This window comes from Herpailurus yagouaroundi, unplaced genomic scaffold (assembly GCF_014898765.1).
Source record: "Herpailurus yagouaroundi ecotype Mexico unplaced genomic scaffold, PumYag 100, whole genome shotgun sequence".
Lineage (NCBI taxonomy): Eukaryota > Metazoa > Chordata > Mammalia > Carnivora > Felidae > Herpailurus > Herpailurus yagouaroundi.
The window spans coordinates 27,169,839-27,186,743 of NW_024412391.1; the positions used below are offsets into that span (position 1 = coordinate 27,169,839).

The window sequence follows — 16,905 nt, forward strand, 5'->3', positions numbered from 1 at the left end:
TTTATTGCAAGAGAAATGAGAATTGCAATAACTTTCTTTCCTCTTAACTTTCTTGAGCATTTCCCAACTTCCTCTAGTAGTTGAACACACTGTCTTCAAAGTGAAGGGTCCATCTGAAGGACAGGTACAGATGAGGACTGAGGAAAGTCAGACCTGCTATGCAGGACGAATAGTTGCACAGGCTAATAATGGGTCATAAGTGAACAGGGGTGGAGAATGAAGGGAAATATAATCACAGATCTGGAAGAGACAAGTCATCTGGTCCAGACTGCCTCCAGACAGGTCAGGAAGGGGTGTTTGGGTGGACCTTTTTTTCACATCTGGATTTAGCTTCTCTTGAACTTTTCAGCTTTTGCCTTTTACCCAAGGCTGATTCCTTCTCTGCAAGTCATGTGGTACTTCTCCTGCCCCAGGATGAAGTCCTTTCAAGTGGATTTAATTAGTTTTGGGGATGGTCCGTTCTTTTTCCAGGAGGTCTGTTTCAGGTTTAGGTCATTCCAATGGCCTCACCAACAACTGAAGGGCAGATGTCCTGGCCACTCAATAATTCCCTGGGTGGAGAGGAAGGGCCTCTAAACTGATGGCCACACTCCTTGTATTTCTAACTCCCCTTAGCTGAGAGCACAGGAGGTGCTGAGGTGGGTGGAACTTGGAGATTGAGGAGCTTTTTTGGGTAGTTTCAGGTCTTATAGTCCATGACAGAAGCATACAGCTGCCTACCTTTCCCAACATCCACATCCACACCCCTATGTTATTTGCCGGTAAAAGTGAAATTTGGGCAACTTATGGTTCCTCTGGGGCCACTCATTTCTCCCACATGTCCCAAGTGTCTGGATTTACTACAAGAGACAGGACATAGTAGAATGGAAGTAAATTGTAGCTTATTCTTCTACTTCATCCAGGAAAGAGGTTTGTGAGCATAAGCAAAGAGGTAAATGAGATTATTTCTTGCTGTTCGGTGCCTATCACATCACTCACCCTGCTTTACACGCCACCACCAGCGTGAGCACACGCTATGAGTAGAAATGCAACCCCCACCCTCTCCTGCCCCGCGCCCTCCTCACCCCTCCCTCACGACCGGCACAGACCGACCAGAACTTCCCCTGGGTCGCGGCCCAGCGATATGGAGCGGCCCTGGCGCAGAGCCCTGCTCTTCCCGAGTCGTGGGTGGCGCGGTGCTTGTTTCCCTCCCCTCCCTTTCCGGACCCAAACAGGGATGTATCTGGGTCAGGCTGGGAGGGGCTGGACCTGCCAGGGACCGGCGGGGGGGATGGGGGTGGCGATGACAGCATCTTTCAGGTTTTTGGCGTTTCTGAGTTTGGCCCCATCCAGCCTCTCACCGCGCTCGCGCCCAGCAAGGGCTGATGCTCCGGCTAGTCCAGGCCCTGGGAGGGGGTGGGGGGGGGGTGGAGGGGGGGAAAGAGCCCGTCCTTCCTATCTGAATGGCCACCCCTACTCGCCCTGCAAACAATGCAGCGCCCACCCCCACCCTCAACATGCACACACATTCCCCATTCCCCGAGGCACGCTCCCCTGGCGGGCGGCGGGTCCCTCCACCCCAGGAAGAGAGCAATGGAACAGTTCACGGCCGCCACGAGTTCCTGGTCTTCCTTCCTTTCCGGTGATAAACGGCGGGGCTACAAGCCAGTTGCTGCTTAAGATGCTCCACCCGCGAGCTTGAGCCTCTCTTGGCTCTGTGCGGGGGCCCAGATCCAGGACCCAGGGTCCTCTTACCCCCGCAAGGCGCAAAGGCGTGACCCGCGTTGGAGCGCAGACCCCCGGCAGCTCTGCGCTGCCTTGGTTCCTCCCTATGTGATCTTGTGCGCTCCATTGCGCCGGGGAGGAACTGAGTGTGCGTAAAAACCGCATCTTCCCCAGACACTTTGGCTGAGGTTGCCTGGGTGAGGTCCGGAGGGTCATGGACTCCCGGCTCCCCACCCTGCGAGCTCTGTATATAAGCCCAGCTCTGAGGAATCAAGGCCACAGGTCTTCATTTCCCTGAGGCCTGGCCCCGCCCTCCCCAACCTTGCCCGGCAACTACTCGGCAGCCCCAAATCTCTACTCGCTCTTCCTTTTGGCTTTGGGAGAGAAGCGGAGCAATGAGTTGAAAATCATCCCTGGATTTTTGCATCCTGTACACAGTTATCTCCTCATCCTCTCCTTCATTTTCCCACATTGCACTCTCGGAGACTTCTGTGTGTCGGAGGGTAGCCTCGCCTATCCGCCTATCTGGAGCACCGGTCCTGTGGCAGGAGCCCCACTGATGCTCTGACCAGGAGCTTCCCGAAAGGTGCCTCCCTCCACGGGTGCCCAAGGCCACGCAGAGGTGCTCCTCCTTCCCCGCCTCACCTCATCTCCAGACACCTCTTGCCATCATTGCATCCACCCTTGTGTAAAACCCGCGCCCCCCGCCCCACCCGGCGCCGCACCCCCCTCCCTCGGCTGCCGGCAGGCGGGGAGCCGAACGGACTGGGGCGCGCGGGAGGCGCGCAGAGCTCGAGAGCTCTCGGGCTGCCCGAGCTCGCACCGCCTGGGGAATTGGGCTGTGGGCGAGGCGGCCAGGGCTGGCCTTTATCGCTCGCCCCGCTGGTGGTTTGAAACTTTATCAGCGAGTCTCGCCACTCGCCGCAGACGCGCGGGGGGCGGGGGCGCGGCGAGGCGCCTGCGGCCGTGACGAGGCGCTCCCGGCGCTGAGCGCTTCTGCTCGGGGGACGCATGGCGCCCGCACACGGAGTCTGACCTGATGCGGACGCAAGGGGGTTAATATGAACGCCCCTCTCGGTGGAATCTGGCCCTGGCTCCCCCTGCTCTTGACCTGGCTCACCCCTGAGGTCAGCTCTTCATGGTGGTAAGTCCACGCGTATGGGTGCAGGGGGATTTTGGAGACGGGAGTCGGGAACGCAACTAGCCACAGAGACCTTTGCCGGTGGCGCTTCCCCGCGGCCACAGCCATCGAGATTCCCGTCCAAACCCCAGCTGCTGTCCTCTCGCACCGCCCCAGCCTCAGCCCCTTCCTTTGCTTTTCCTCGGAAGACATTCCAGCTTTGACAACTCCAAAAAATAACCCACAATTTCCCTCAAATGAGAGCTCGGATGTTTGGTTGATTTGGATCCAGCTGAGCGACAGCAAAATCAGCCAATTTCTTATCCCGTAGAGAGACACGCTAGCCGGGTCTCTAGCTCTGTTGCACAGGCGTGTGTGTGTGTGTGTGTGTGTGTGTGTGTGTGTGTGTGTGTGTGTGTGAAAATTCACCTTGAAAACTACAACCGTCTCCCCCACCCCCTCCAAATAGCCTCAAGATAAACCGATGGGCCAATTCTGGCAGTCAAGAGCTACACAGCCCAACGCGTATGATTTCGCATTATTTCCCGTCCTTCCACATTCCTAATGCTTCACCCCGTGGGGTGGAAGAACGCCTTGCCTGCAGGTAGAGACTACCACCTTAACTCGAAGATCCAGCCCCAGGGGGCTCTAAGATGCTACCCTGTTCAAACTCATAATCACCCCCAAAGAGTAACTTTGCTGTCCTTTGCATGGTCTGTTATTTAGTTATTGTGCATAGCAAAGGAGGGGCAGAATGTCGATATGTAACAGGTCCTAGCGTCCTTCAAAGTTCCAAAGGAAGATTCACTCCATTTCCCTTCCTTCTGATCTTGAAAAGAGGTGGAGTTGTTAAGGTCTGTAACGTCCTTGAACCTACAAGTTTCAGAACAGATACTAAAATACTAATTCAGAAGGACCCATTATAGTGGGCTTTTTTTTTTAAAGAATCTGGCCAAAGTAAGAAGTCTTAGCCAAATTAAAGACTAGAGCAGGGAACTTTAGGAAGACCCTGAGCTCTTCAAAGGAGCAAGGCAAAGTGTTGATGGGAAGAGGGGTTCAATTCCTTCCTAAGCCGCTTTGAACAGAAAGGCGTTTAGCCTTGACATTGCTGACATAGGATCAAAGATTGATTTATCAGAGTGACCATTTTTCAATAAAATGACTATTTCTGTTTCCATGGGCATATAAACATTATTTATTGCCCAGGCTTTTTGTCACATTGTCTCTCAGCTGTCACTTAAATATATTTTTTGGAAGTCACAGCTGTAACGATTTTATGATCATATAAAATAATGAAAATACAAGAAAAAGACATTCTCCTTGTTTGATCGCTTCAAAAGACACCTATGGCAGCTTGGGTTATATAAAAAGGTACCTTTCTAAACATTTCACAACTAATAGAGAACATCTGGGTAGAGATGATGATGTAATTTTTTGTTAAAGTTTCTTTTCAAAAGTACTTTATGGAGCTATAACACTGTTTGATTCTTCCAAACATTTAGTGTCCTTAATAACAATAGAAAGAATTTTTTCCAAAGGTTCTCTATAAAAGCCAAAAAGAGCTGGAAAAATGGAAATATTTAAAGGATTCTTTGGTAAGGAAAGAAGGGCATGTCTGTGAGGAGAGTGGAACATCAGATACCAGCAGGTGTTGATTAGACAGATACAGTTTCTAAAGACACTTAAACGTTAGGTCAGATAAATGGGAGCAAGCTGCTTCTAAAAGTTGACTCCAGGGGTACCTGGGTGGCTCAGTCGGTTAAGCGTCTGGCTTTGGCTCAGGTCATGATCACGCGGTTCCTGAGTTCAAGTCCCGCATCAGGCTCTGTGCTGACAGCTCGGAGCCTGGAGCCTGCTTCAGATTCTGTGTCTCCCTCTCTCTCTGCCCTCCCATGTTCACGCTCTGTCTCGCTCTGTCTCTCTCTCTCTCAAAAATAAACATTAAAAAATAAATAAATAAAAAATAAGTTAAAAAAAAAAAGTCGACTTCCCCAAAGGGAACCTCAGACATATTGGGTCACTGAGATCAGAGCCTTCTTGGGGAAAGCCTTTGAAGGGTTCTCCCCAAAACGCACTGCCCCTCCCCTTCACTCCATTCTCTGACTGCAGACCTTGACTCTTCTACCCTGGCCAGATCACCATCAGGTGGCCCTGGCTTCATGTCTAAGACACACAGTCATTGCTCTGTTTTGGGGGCGGATTCTACCAGATCACTCTCCACACCTGCTGTGTCCCTTCTTGCTTTCTGATATCCCCAAAAGGATAAGGAATTCGTATTTGAGCCCTGCTTTGAACTCTTTAGTCTCCTGGGAAACTTGGCACCAGCCCTCGCTGATTATGGCTTTTCCACCTCTGTGTTGGTCCTTTTCAGGTACATGAGAGCTACAGGTGGCTCCTCCAGGGTGATGTGTGACAATGTGCCAGGCCTGGTGAGCCGCCAGCGGCAGCTGTGCCACCGACACCCAGATGTGATGCGTGCCATTGGCCTAGGCGTGGCCGAGTGGACTGCAGAGTGTCAGCACCAGTTCCGCCAGCACCGCTGGAACTGCAACACCCTGGACAGAGATCACAGCCTCTTCGGCAGGGTCCTGCTCCGAAGTAAGTCTCCTGCCTTCGTGCAGCTCCATGGGCTGTCCTCTCACACACAAGTCCCTCACTTGGTCTTCAAAGTCCCTGCCCACCTTTTCTTGCATTTAATTAGTCAGAAGTTTGTTCTTTTTGGCCCCTGTTTTGTAGATGAGGACTAGAGAAGTCAAGGAACGTGCCTAAAGTTTTGGAGGAGGCCAGTCACAGGTTAGGATATAGTGCCCCAGGCTGGTGTCTTTTTGCTCTTTGTGGTGTCCATCCATATCCTGTCACAACCCTGCCTGTCCCTCCAGAATCAGATTTTGTCTCCAGGAGAAAGGAGGAAGCAGCCATAGGGCCCTCTTGACTTTTTTTTTTTTTTTTTTTTTGGTAACAATTTTCTTTATGTTTTTATTTATTTTTGAGATGGGGGGAAAGGGGCAGAGAGGAGGTGGGGGACAGAGGATATGAAGTTGGCTCTGAGCGGACAGCAGAGAGTCCCATGTGGGGCTTGAACTCACGAACTGTGCGATCATGACCTGAGCTAAAGGCAGACACTTAACTGACTGAGCCACCCAGGCACCCCTCTTTTGACTTTTTTTTATTCTTTCTAGGACTTGAACCTTCTAGAGGATTTGAGCAGATAAGGGTGGAATACTCAAAATTTTTTTCAACCAAAAAATATTTCAAAAAACACATGTGCTTATTAAGAAGCAGAGACAAATCTCTGCTCACACCTTTCACCTCCTATTCAGCTACTCAGCTTTGAGTCACTCTGTGTCTAAATTCAACACTTTTCCCCAGTAGATTGTATATTCTGCATGGTAGGGACTAGCCTCTGTTCTCTGCACTTGCTTGATGCCTTGTGTGTTACAGACACCATTCATTCATTGAATGGTTGAATGAATGGATGAACTCATTGTGAGCACATGTTGTTTTTCAGGCACATTTAGGCAGAATAGTATTTATGGAGGATAGGGGTGAGAAATATGAATACACAGTTTTCAAGCATACATGTTTGTTTTTCTGTTTTACTTAGAAGGAACATTAAACACTATCTAATTACATAACAAATTTCTTAAAAGTTCTGAATATGGGAAGTAGCTGGTATAAAAATCAAAGCAAACTAACTGAAAATCAGATTTCAGTTACCCAAAAATACCCATCCCTTAAGCTGGCATTAGCATTCTTCAAGAAGTAGCATGGCCCATTTGCTACTGGAAACCTGACTGAAAACACAACAGTTCATGTGCGAACCCCAGAAACAGGAAACTACACTTGTTTTTGCGCCCCCCCCCCCATTCCTAAGAAAATCATCCAGGCTGTACACTTGGTAATGCTTAACAGAGGGTGTTTCTATCATGTAATCATCACAGCCCTAGGGTTTTATGAGGCCAAATGCATAACTGAATGTCTCTAAAATCCCCCAAGGGCGTAGTACTCTCACTCAGTGTATCCCTAAAGTTAATTTACTGTGATATTCTGCAATTTTATCCTCTAGTTTAAAAACTATATTCTTCTGCATTCCTTTTGGAGTTTCAATATGAGATCGCAAATTTTTGAAAGGTTAATAGTCAATTTCAGCTGCATGGAATTTTAAGACTTCACCTAGATTAGCTCACCAGTGAATCAATTAAAGTGCTGGACCTTGTCAAAGAGAGTTTACAAGTACCTAGCACACGTGATCTTTGGGCACGTTGTGTACAGGCTCTCGGTGTTTACGCTATATCAGGACTTTCCTTTCCAAAGTGCTCACAATCATTTTTCAATCACTACAAATTAAATGTACTTCTCATTGACAAAATGTTCGCCTCCAAAATCTGTCTGCGAAAATCCATTTAGATGTCTCCATACTGAATAAAAACCTTTAGATCACAAATCAAAAGAAGCAGTTTTGCCTACTGATCCTAAAGATAGCATGTCTAGGAAAGCTGGGAATTCATTTGTAAAATCCTTTAATCCTGGCTGTAGGGTTGCTGAGAGGGGAGAGGTTAGAACTGGAGGAAGGGGGCTAGTTCAACTTAGCCTAAGGCCTCAGGTAAATAAGAGAATCTAAGCTGTACTTCCTTCAGGGTTCTTTCAGATGAAGCTGAGTGTTTTGCCAAAGTACTCAAAACTTAAAACACTCATGCTACACAATTTCTTTCCATTCTTCACAGAAGGCCAGATTTCTTCCTGGACATTTATATAAACTCCTATGACTGTCAGTGATGATTTTGTGTTGGTTATGGGAGGGCTGAATTTGGCCTAAAGTAGTTTATCCTGGAAATAATCAAGAAATTCCAATGAAGCTATCCAAAGATTTTTACAATTAATTGCTTGGAGGGAAATTCACATCTTAGGTTGTGAAGAACTCTCTTTTGGAAACCTAAATTTCCTTATAGATGGATAGGAAAGGCAAAGGCCAACACCAGTGATAGGAAGAACATAAAAGTCACTAACATATACCATGGTCATGGAAAAAAGGAAAATATGTGTTTGCCTCTTTTGCTTCAGAGAGCTAGAAGATGACAGAAGAATTTTTAGGAACACTTGTAATTCACTCATTCCACAGACTGTCACCAGCCATAGGCAGAGAAACTTAAAGACCAAACTGGTAAACCTAAAAATATTCCTGTAAGAATACGCCTCTAGAATTCTAGAATAAGCCTTAAAAAAAAAAAAAAAAAAGGTGAGTAGGTCTCATCCTTGTAAATTTCCAAAAAAAAAAAAAAAAAAAAAAACAGGCAAGCGTTTGACGAACGAACTAAATGACCCTTAACCTTCCAGACGGTGTAGTTTCTAGCATTTTGCCCTCCCCAAATTCTGCCCCAAACAAAAATGATGCCTATGCACTTGATAGCCATTTCTTAACTTATCTCACCCTCAAAATTAGAGAAACTTCAACCACATCAGGAAATTAAGTACCACCATTTAGATTTGGATTTTATTTCATATTGTGATGGCTTTAAAAAGAATCCGTTTTTCTAAGAAGAGGCCCAAGATCAAAATGTGTTTTGTTACAAAGCCAACTCTTGAAATGTGCTACTATTTCACACATAGCATTTCAGTGATGCATCTAAGACATTTAACTGAAAACATCTTACGGCCGTATATATACATGATACCAAAACATCTGGAGGTAAAATGAAAAGTCAGTCAATGTGCTAAATTTTGTGTGTAAATATACAGAGTAACATCTAGTTATTGAGTAATGTGTTTGAGTCATAAATGACAAATATTTAGAAAGGTGATATTTTTACTTTGGAAATTACTTCTGAAACACAGCAGATTTTAAGTGATTTTTCATCTTTCGGCAACAAGTCAATGTAATTGTTTGCAAGTTATGCCAGGATGAATTCTGCACGTAGGCAATTTATTCCTTTACTGCTTTCAAAATACTCTCTGGTCACTAACACTCTACATCCATATCTTCCATACCTTTCCCCTAAAAGACCACCATACAAAATTGCTTTTCTTTCTCCTTAAAAAATAAGACTAGTGCTAAACACTTTAAGCATTTGGAATTTTCCCTCTCTGTGATATCTCTGAATGTAGGCTTTGGACTCCAAATATAAAACCAGGCTTTAGCAGACCAAGGGGGTAACCCTCAACAAGGCATTTTCCTAAACTATAAAACAGTGTAATAAAGTGTTTATTTACCTGAAAGCCACTGCCTGAGATTAAGCCACATTAGTATCTATTAATCACCTTCTTTTGCGAAACGTCTCAGTTCACTTAGAAAATCTGTGATCCTTATAATAGAACCTGGGACTCTTTAAAAGAGCTCTGCGACCATCACATCTCTCTCTGGAGAGTGCTACCTATGGCAAATATTCATAGAATTGATTTTACCTATATATGGGGCATGATTGATTCCTTTTTTGATGGTTAGAGGTTTCAGGGGAGATATTTTTTGAAGGCTGAGGTAAGTGCCACTTAATATGGTGTAGATATGTTTTCCTGATTTTTAATAATGAGACTAGCAGAACAAATATTGCAAGGGACATATAATAAATTTTAGCACCGAATGACAAACGGAAACAAGCAGGACTTCAATGCGAAAAGGTGGTTTGTTCTCCCAGCTGTGTGGTTCAAAAAGTCACACTCGTCTTGACACATGGAGTCACTGACTGGCTCTCCGTTTTCTGCCTTGTGTTGGCATTAGGTTGTTGAGCTGCTATTTTGCTTGTTAATATATTTGCTGCAGCACCCATTAATAAAGAGGCATGCTAATAACAATGAAATACAGCCCCAGTTGAAAAATGAGGTGCACACGGACCCTAAAGAGCCTTATATCTGTCACTATACCACAACACCGTGTTATGAGTTACTACAGATTATTAAAATAATTTAATGTAGTTACTGCACTGAAATATGTACCTTTCAGCCTGTAAGGGAGAGTAGCCTGTGCTCTAATAAAGAACAATTCTAAGAAAGCACCCCAAAGCGTTCTTGCCCAAGTCTAATTATAGGCGGTAAATTTGTTTCCTTCCAGAAAAACCAAAGAAAAGCTTTTCACTGTCTTTTACCCAATAACGGTGATTAGTGCAGGTGTTCCAGAAGAAAGTAAATTCACCTTAATAGTTAGACATAGTATGTAACTCAAGGATATTGCATATTGCCTTCAACAATCTCTCAATTACTCGTGAAAGTTGATGCCGAGCCAAAGCTTCCCAGTGTTAACACACAGAGCTGGTTACTGCCTGAATTCTCTTCCCACCTCAGCCCCTAGGTTTCTTTGAATTCAGTATTTCAGTCTGGACCCTTCATCTGACAGGAGTGTCCTCACTAAGGCCTGCAAATTTGGAAGGGTTTTTTCAAGGAGAGCTACAGTAGCGTGAATACCAAACTGTTTTGTGGAATGACAGAAATCGGAGAACTCAGGCTCTATTATTACAAGTTAAATGAAAGCCTAGAGATAGCTCCTCTCTTCTAGCACAGGAAGCTAAGGTAAAGCCAGGGGTGGGCAGGGCAGGCTTTTGCTGCATTTCCTTTCATACGCTTAATTTACTCCAAGGTGTTTGTCACACCCATACCTACACTGACAAAAGCTTTTATTATATGGAAGCAATTCATATTCAAAAGTGAGCCCTGGCTCTAGAAGAGAATCCTTCAAGAACACCAGTACCTTCTTGCCTGGGGGTGGACTATGCCAGAGGTAGAGTGAGTGGTAAACAGCCATAGTGTGAAAGTTATTCAGAACTAGCAATTCCAGGCCATGTTTAAGAAAAGCATTTCTGTTTCAGGTAGTCGGGAATCTGCCTTTGTTTACGCCGTCTCCTCAGCGGGAGTTGTGTTTGCCATCACCAGGGCCTGTAGCCAAGGAGAATTAAAATCCTGTTCCTGTGATCCAAAGAAGAAGGGAACGGCCAAGGACAGCAAGGGAAATTTCGACTGGGGTGGCTGCAGTGATAACATTGACTATGGGATCAAATTTGCCCGAGCATTTGTGGATGCCAAGGAAAGGAAAGGAAAGGATGCCAGAGCCCTGATGAACCTTCACAACAACAGAGCCGGCAGGAAGGTATGGACAGCAATGGTGCTCATTTTATAGACTGCATGGCCTTATAAATCACTTAAGCTGAGCTTATCTTAAGCTTTCCTAGAGTTGGTAAAATGCCGTACAGTCCCAACTTCCCACTGCCCCCCACCCCACACCCCACCACCCAGCTGTATATTCTAAAGAATACCATGGACTGGGTTGAAATGTCTCCACCCGCACTCCACCTTCCTTCCCACAGCTGAGCTGGAGTCCACCCATTGCATTTCGCATTGTGTAGAGTCCAGTGTCTTATGGCCCCTCTGGATACTCTATCATCTAGACAGAAGATATAATCTATGGGTGAGGATAGTGCTTCATCCCACATACCAATGGGGCACTGAATGCTTGTGTCTGAGGGAATCAAGACCCAGAGCATCTTCTCTCAAACTCATCATGAAAGCAACTCACCAGGCATGGCTTGTTGACTTCTAGATTCAGGGATGTTCTTTTTAGAAACAGACCCAACTCTCATTCATAAAAGCCCCGCCTTGTCATTTCTGGGCCTGGATGAGTAAGCAGAACAGGGAAAGGCATATCCCAAAGGGATGCTCTGACTCCTTATCCTCTAGTTCTGACTAACTTCCTGGACTATGGGTATCCAGTCATTATTCACCTCCTAACCCCTATTTGTCAGATGAATGAAGAGGCCCTTGGGCGCTCAAGGTCATATGGAGAGTCTGTAGAAAAGTCTATTAGAACTCAGGTTTCAGCTTCTAGCCCAGGGGTACTTTGGCCCGGGATTAAACCATTTCGGAGCCAGTGTTCAGATCTATTGATGTACCGTTTCTTTCTGCATGTGACATGACCAGAATAACTAGAGAATCTGAATGATGCACATTATCTCTTTCTTCGTGTAAGAAACACAAACTGGCTACGTTAATCAAATATTTGGTCAGAACCATTCTAGAATAATTGAATTGCCAATGAGAAGAGATAATCATAATTTGTCTTTTATCAACACAAAATAAAAATGTGCTTGACGTTAATATATAAAGAAAGATCAGCATAAAATTGAAAGGTCCCCAGGAGGGCTTTATAATAGAAAAAAGAATTGAAAAGAATGCAGATCTGTTTGGATGAAAACCCTTTTATTAGGCTCATGGAAAGAACAAATCTCATTTAAAGGAAGTTGGAAGGAAAGTCTTGCTTAACACATGGAATGAAATGAGTGTGACCTGAGCTGTTTACAAATAGTACCTTTCTTGAACTTTAAATATCAACATTCCTTATTTTCATGAATGTATGAACTTATAGTGACTACTGCCAAGAATATAGACTATGGTTGTGCAATCCTACAACTATTGGTAATTACTGTTTGTGCAGTGGTCTAGATTAAAAAAATTTTACATTGACCTCTGTTTTGACATTGATACCACATGTATAAGTTATAAAGTGTGGTGTCTTTGATAGGACTGTGCTGCTAATTGTTCAAGCAGGGTGTATACTTAGATCTCTCGAACCTTTTGCGAAGGTAAAGGCATATGGTCATACCCTGTAGCCAAAAGAATGTTGACTTATCAAAATAAATGTTAATTTTGCTTAATAGGCCATTAGGTTTTGAATGTTTCACCTCCTCAAGACAATAGATCTTAGCTATTAAATTGTAAGCCCTGATTTAACATGACTTTTAATATAAATCACATGATTCTTCACTGTGTAGAGGTGAACAGCTGTCAGGCCTCAGATATTCTCCTGCCTACTCTGCAAAACTTAGGAGGCTACTTTTGATTGGAATAAAAGTGCACACACTGACTTTTTAAAATGTGGCTTTAATTAATGGTGGGTGGGCAGACTTTTTCAAGGAGATGCATGATGTCAGTGAATATGAACTTTAATGAGAGTAAATGTATTGAGATAAACATGCGTCTCTAATTCTCTTCTTGCGGTCATTAGACCCCCAGTCTCTACTCCCCCTTCCTACCAGCAGAAGGTCTGTGGAATCAAAATGAGAACAGGCTGGGCTTGTGTTTGAAGGCAGGCTTCCTGAGCTAAGCCTCCAACTGGCCTGGTTCTAGAAAATCCCAGCCTCTCAGACCAGATAGCAACATCGGTTCCTTTTGTGAGCTTTTCAGTGTTTCCCAGATTGTCCAATACGAACATCTTCTACCTTTTAAAATGTGGGTCGAGGAACCAATACATTTTATTTAAAAGAGAAAACATCTATTCCAAGGTTATGTTTAGCCAACACTACAAAGTGAATTCAACATTGCCATACACAACAGGCCTTCATTTTCCCCTAGTATTTGAGCAGCTGAATTCAATTATGATAGCAGCTGGTTAGAGCACCCTCATGTGTCTCTGTACTGTAATATCATTTCAGAGCCTCTATTCTGGGATATCATTTTATTTTAGTCACAGCTTCAGAATTTATAACGATGGTTTTTTCCTTCACGTTTACTTGAAAATTCATCCCTGGTCAAGTCCAGTTTTCCACCTCTAAGATTATTGTTAAATTCTAAAACGAGAAACTACCTTGTTCAAAACCAACATTCTGTCAAGACAGAAGTTCCAGTTTCTCTCAACAGTCTAAGTCTAAAGATGCCATGCCATGAAAACTTCTAAATTATATTTTGATACACAAATAACAAGAAAAAGTTACTTAGTCAATATCCATCATTTGTTCCCTTTCATAGGCTTGAAAAGAGCTTTTACATTAGTCTACTCTTTAGAAATAGTCATAAATAATCACAACTAGGTCACAACTAGATGAAACAATTGCAGCCTCTTTGACTTTTCTAAGAGAACCTGTATCAGAATAATACATGTATCCAATCAAATCCTGCCCTTTAATCACTGGAAATTTGCATGATAATAATTCCATAAAAATACTTTCCCCCAAAGTTTTCTTACTACAGCAAAAATAAAAAGAATATGGGATTTGAAATCAGATCCACCTTAGCTTTAATCTTGCAATACCACTGGCTTTGCTGACTGAAATTCACTTTTTCTCATATGTAAAGAGTATTCCATGGTGCCACGGAAAACCAGAATAAGGCAAACAGCACAGAACCTTACATGCAGTGGTGCGCAGTAAAAGTTCATTCCTTTGTCTTTAGTGAAGTGAAGGTCATCTGTAACATTAGTAATAGAGCCAGATACAAATCCAATATGAGCCATTATTTAGGATTCAGTCCGATTGCTCCATGAGTCCATAGACTCCTCCTTGGTACAAACATGCTAATAAACAGGCATGTACTATTTTCTAGTTTACAAAATACTATCAAACGTTTTGTAATTGGATCTTCCAAAAATGCCGCAGGAATATAAACAAGCATTATTCCTACTTTTCAGAGGACAAGGTGGGCCTTCGCTGATGCAGTGACTAATGAGAGTCACACAATCATAAGCACAGGGCTTGGGGTACAAACCCAGTTGTGTTCACCCTTATGTCCTTGTGTACCTTCCCATGTTGTCTCTGTTGAGCATTTCTGAGAAAATGTATTTTAAAAAGAGCAGCAGCTGCCCTTGAAGGTGGCATAATGATGATATTCTTCCCTTTGTGTATGTCTTTATGTCACAAGTATTCCAAAATGAATTTGTATTACTTTTTTAACAACAGGGGAAAAGTGGTTTTAAATGCCAAAAACATAACTGCTAGTCATTGTCAGCATGCCTGAAGCAACTTAGCCTTATTTGGTGGATTCAGAAAACTTCAACTAATGGCACTACAGGTCTGAGAGCAGCTAAGTGCTATTGGACTAAGTGTAGTTCAACAGATAATTAAGGAATAACTCTGGGAAAGATGCAGTTTTGAGTACTAAGTCATATGTGGAAAAGAATAAGAGAAAGAAGCTCCTGGCCACAAGAAATGAAGTTTTCGTCAGGGGGACAAGTGAGACAAAGTCACAGGGCAAGCTCGGGAAGTTCCAGGCGGGGGGCATAATAGAAAAATCAGCCAAAGGGCCAGTTAGCCAGAGGAGAGAAAGGTTGTGTCACAAAAGAACTGGGTGTTTGAGCTGGAGATAAAGATTTCCCATGGTTGAGAGAGGGAAAATGCTTTCCAGGATGAAGGAACTATACGGCCAAGAAAGATACTGGAGCAGAAAGAACATCAAAGTTGAGGAATGACAAGAGCTCTAGGGTGGAGTTCATAACTGAGAGTTAATAGGGGCTGAGGCTGCAAATTTGAGTCTGCCAGATCTCAGCCTCCAACCCCATGCAGAGAGATTTGGAGGTCTTGGGAAAGCAACAGGAAGGCATAGGACAATGGGGGAGAAATTAAATATTTAAGTTCCACTTTCATGCATTCTTAATTTGTCTGGAGTCCCCTTTGAAAGAGTGAAAGATTTCAAAGTTCAGATGTTCTGGAATGTGTTTGAATTAATGCCTTAAAAAGCAGATTAGGAAAATTCTAAGAAATTCTTACTTCCCGGAGTTTATCCTCAGCCTTAAATATACATCTAAGGGCTGATGTACATACTACGCTTCCTGATGTATACTAATAAAAAATTAGGATGTGACAACTGTGTTGATATTTATATTTTTAATGTAATCTTTACATTACTATTGACTATCCATTAGGAGTTCTTAGCTATTGATGGCATCTTGACTGAGGCAGTATGGAAGTTGGGACTCTGGAATCAGAATATTGGCTGTAATACTTGAGCATGACTTTAGACAGGTTACCTAAAGAGGATTTCCATATAAAATAAAATGTATACACTAGGTTTTAAGCAGGACTAGAAGGCCTTACTCTCCATATTTTGCATATGAAGAGACAAGGCCAAAAGGGTGGCTGCAATTAGCAAATAAAGTGAATTTACTTACTAGCTGAGATCATCTGAAATTCAAACTTAACTCAGCATCCTATATTTTACATGGGAGAAGTTTGGAGGGTAGAGGGATCCAGAGTTTCTAGTTCCATGCCCAGCCCAAACCCGTGCCTCTCAAGGTCAGTGCTGTGTCCTTTCCCCTGAGCTTGGCCCACAAAAGCAGATACTTCTAAGTTCTGCCTACAGGAAACATGTCCAAAGTCAAAAGAAATGGATATTTTCCAAGACATAAGCCCAGCCTTATAGGCAAGTAAATCTTGGGCCTAATAAAACTTTCAAGATATCACTTCCTGTGATGACCCTTAAGATAAATAATTAATAATTGGTCTGAACCAAGAGAACTGGACATGATTAAAAACAAACCACATTATCAAAAAGTAAGCAATATCAATAGAAAATGATAAAACCAAACTGAATTACAAAGCCAGATTGTTTTAACCTCGTATTCATCTAAACTCTCCTTTAAATAATCTTGAACATCCTTATGAGGCACAAATCCCACTTAAAAGATATTTGTTTTCTAATTAGTCTTAGTTTGTAGAATTAAATGCATTTAAAAAAGGTAGATCAGTTCCATCAACCCCAGCCCTGCCTTCTTGGACCTAAAAATAGTATGTGCTTGATACTATAGATCTTTATAGAGCATATGAATCAAAAACTAACCAGAATTAAAGACCTAAAGCAGAGAATAACTCTTCACAAAATTGCTACAGTTCCATGTAAAGTTCTATTATTCATAGAAATTTTTTTAGACTGGCCTCATTAGTCAATAAGAATTATTATATATATGGTTAGTCAACGGTAATGTTCTTGAATTCCTCAAATATAAATTCCACACCTTATATTTCCTAGCTAAGCCCACCCACAGTTAGTGTTTTTGAAGAATGACAGTGCTCAAGACAGTTAATAAATGATTGCATATGCAAATTAACTGCACAGGTTGCTAATAAATATCCCTTATTTTCCTGGTCCCAGAGCAGGTATATTTGAAAGATATAAGTTGGTCTGATTTTCACTAACTCTCATCTTAGAGATGTGGACCTGTCAAAAAGACTTAATTGCTAATAAATGTACTTGACTTTAAGCCAGCATCTGAAAATTAAATGTTTTAATGTGTGTTTCCCTCAGGAAAACTGATATAAGACCAGAAATATACTAGTTGCTTTGTGGCATACACCCAACTAAAAAGTGAAGTCCTAACACTTTGAATGCCCCAGTTT

General features: G+C 43.1%; 1 protein-coding gene across 1 annotated transcript in view; it reads left to right on the forward strand.

Moving 5' to 3' along the window:
- Positions 1–2,463: 2,463 nt before the first annotated feature.
- WNT2 (Wnt family member 2) overlaps positions 2,464–16,905 on the forward strand; it is a 45,297-nt gene continuing 30,855 nt past the window's right edge. Inside the window, exons 1-3 of the mRNA XM_040472163.1 lie at positions 2,464–2,848; positions 5,196–5,422; positions 10,618–10,895. Coding sequence (XP_040328097.1) covers positions 2,766–2,848; positions 5,196–5,422; positions 10,618–10,895 — 588 coding nt within the window. The 5' untranslated portion in view covers positions 2,464–2,765. The remainder of the gene's footprint in view (positions 2,849–5,195; positions 5,423–10,617; positions 10,896–16,905) is intronic.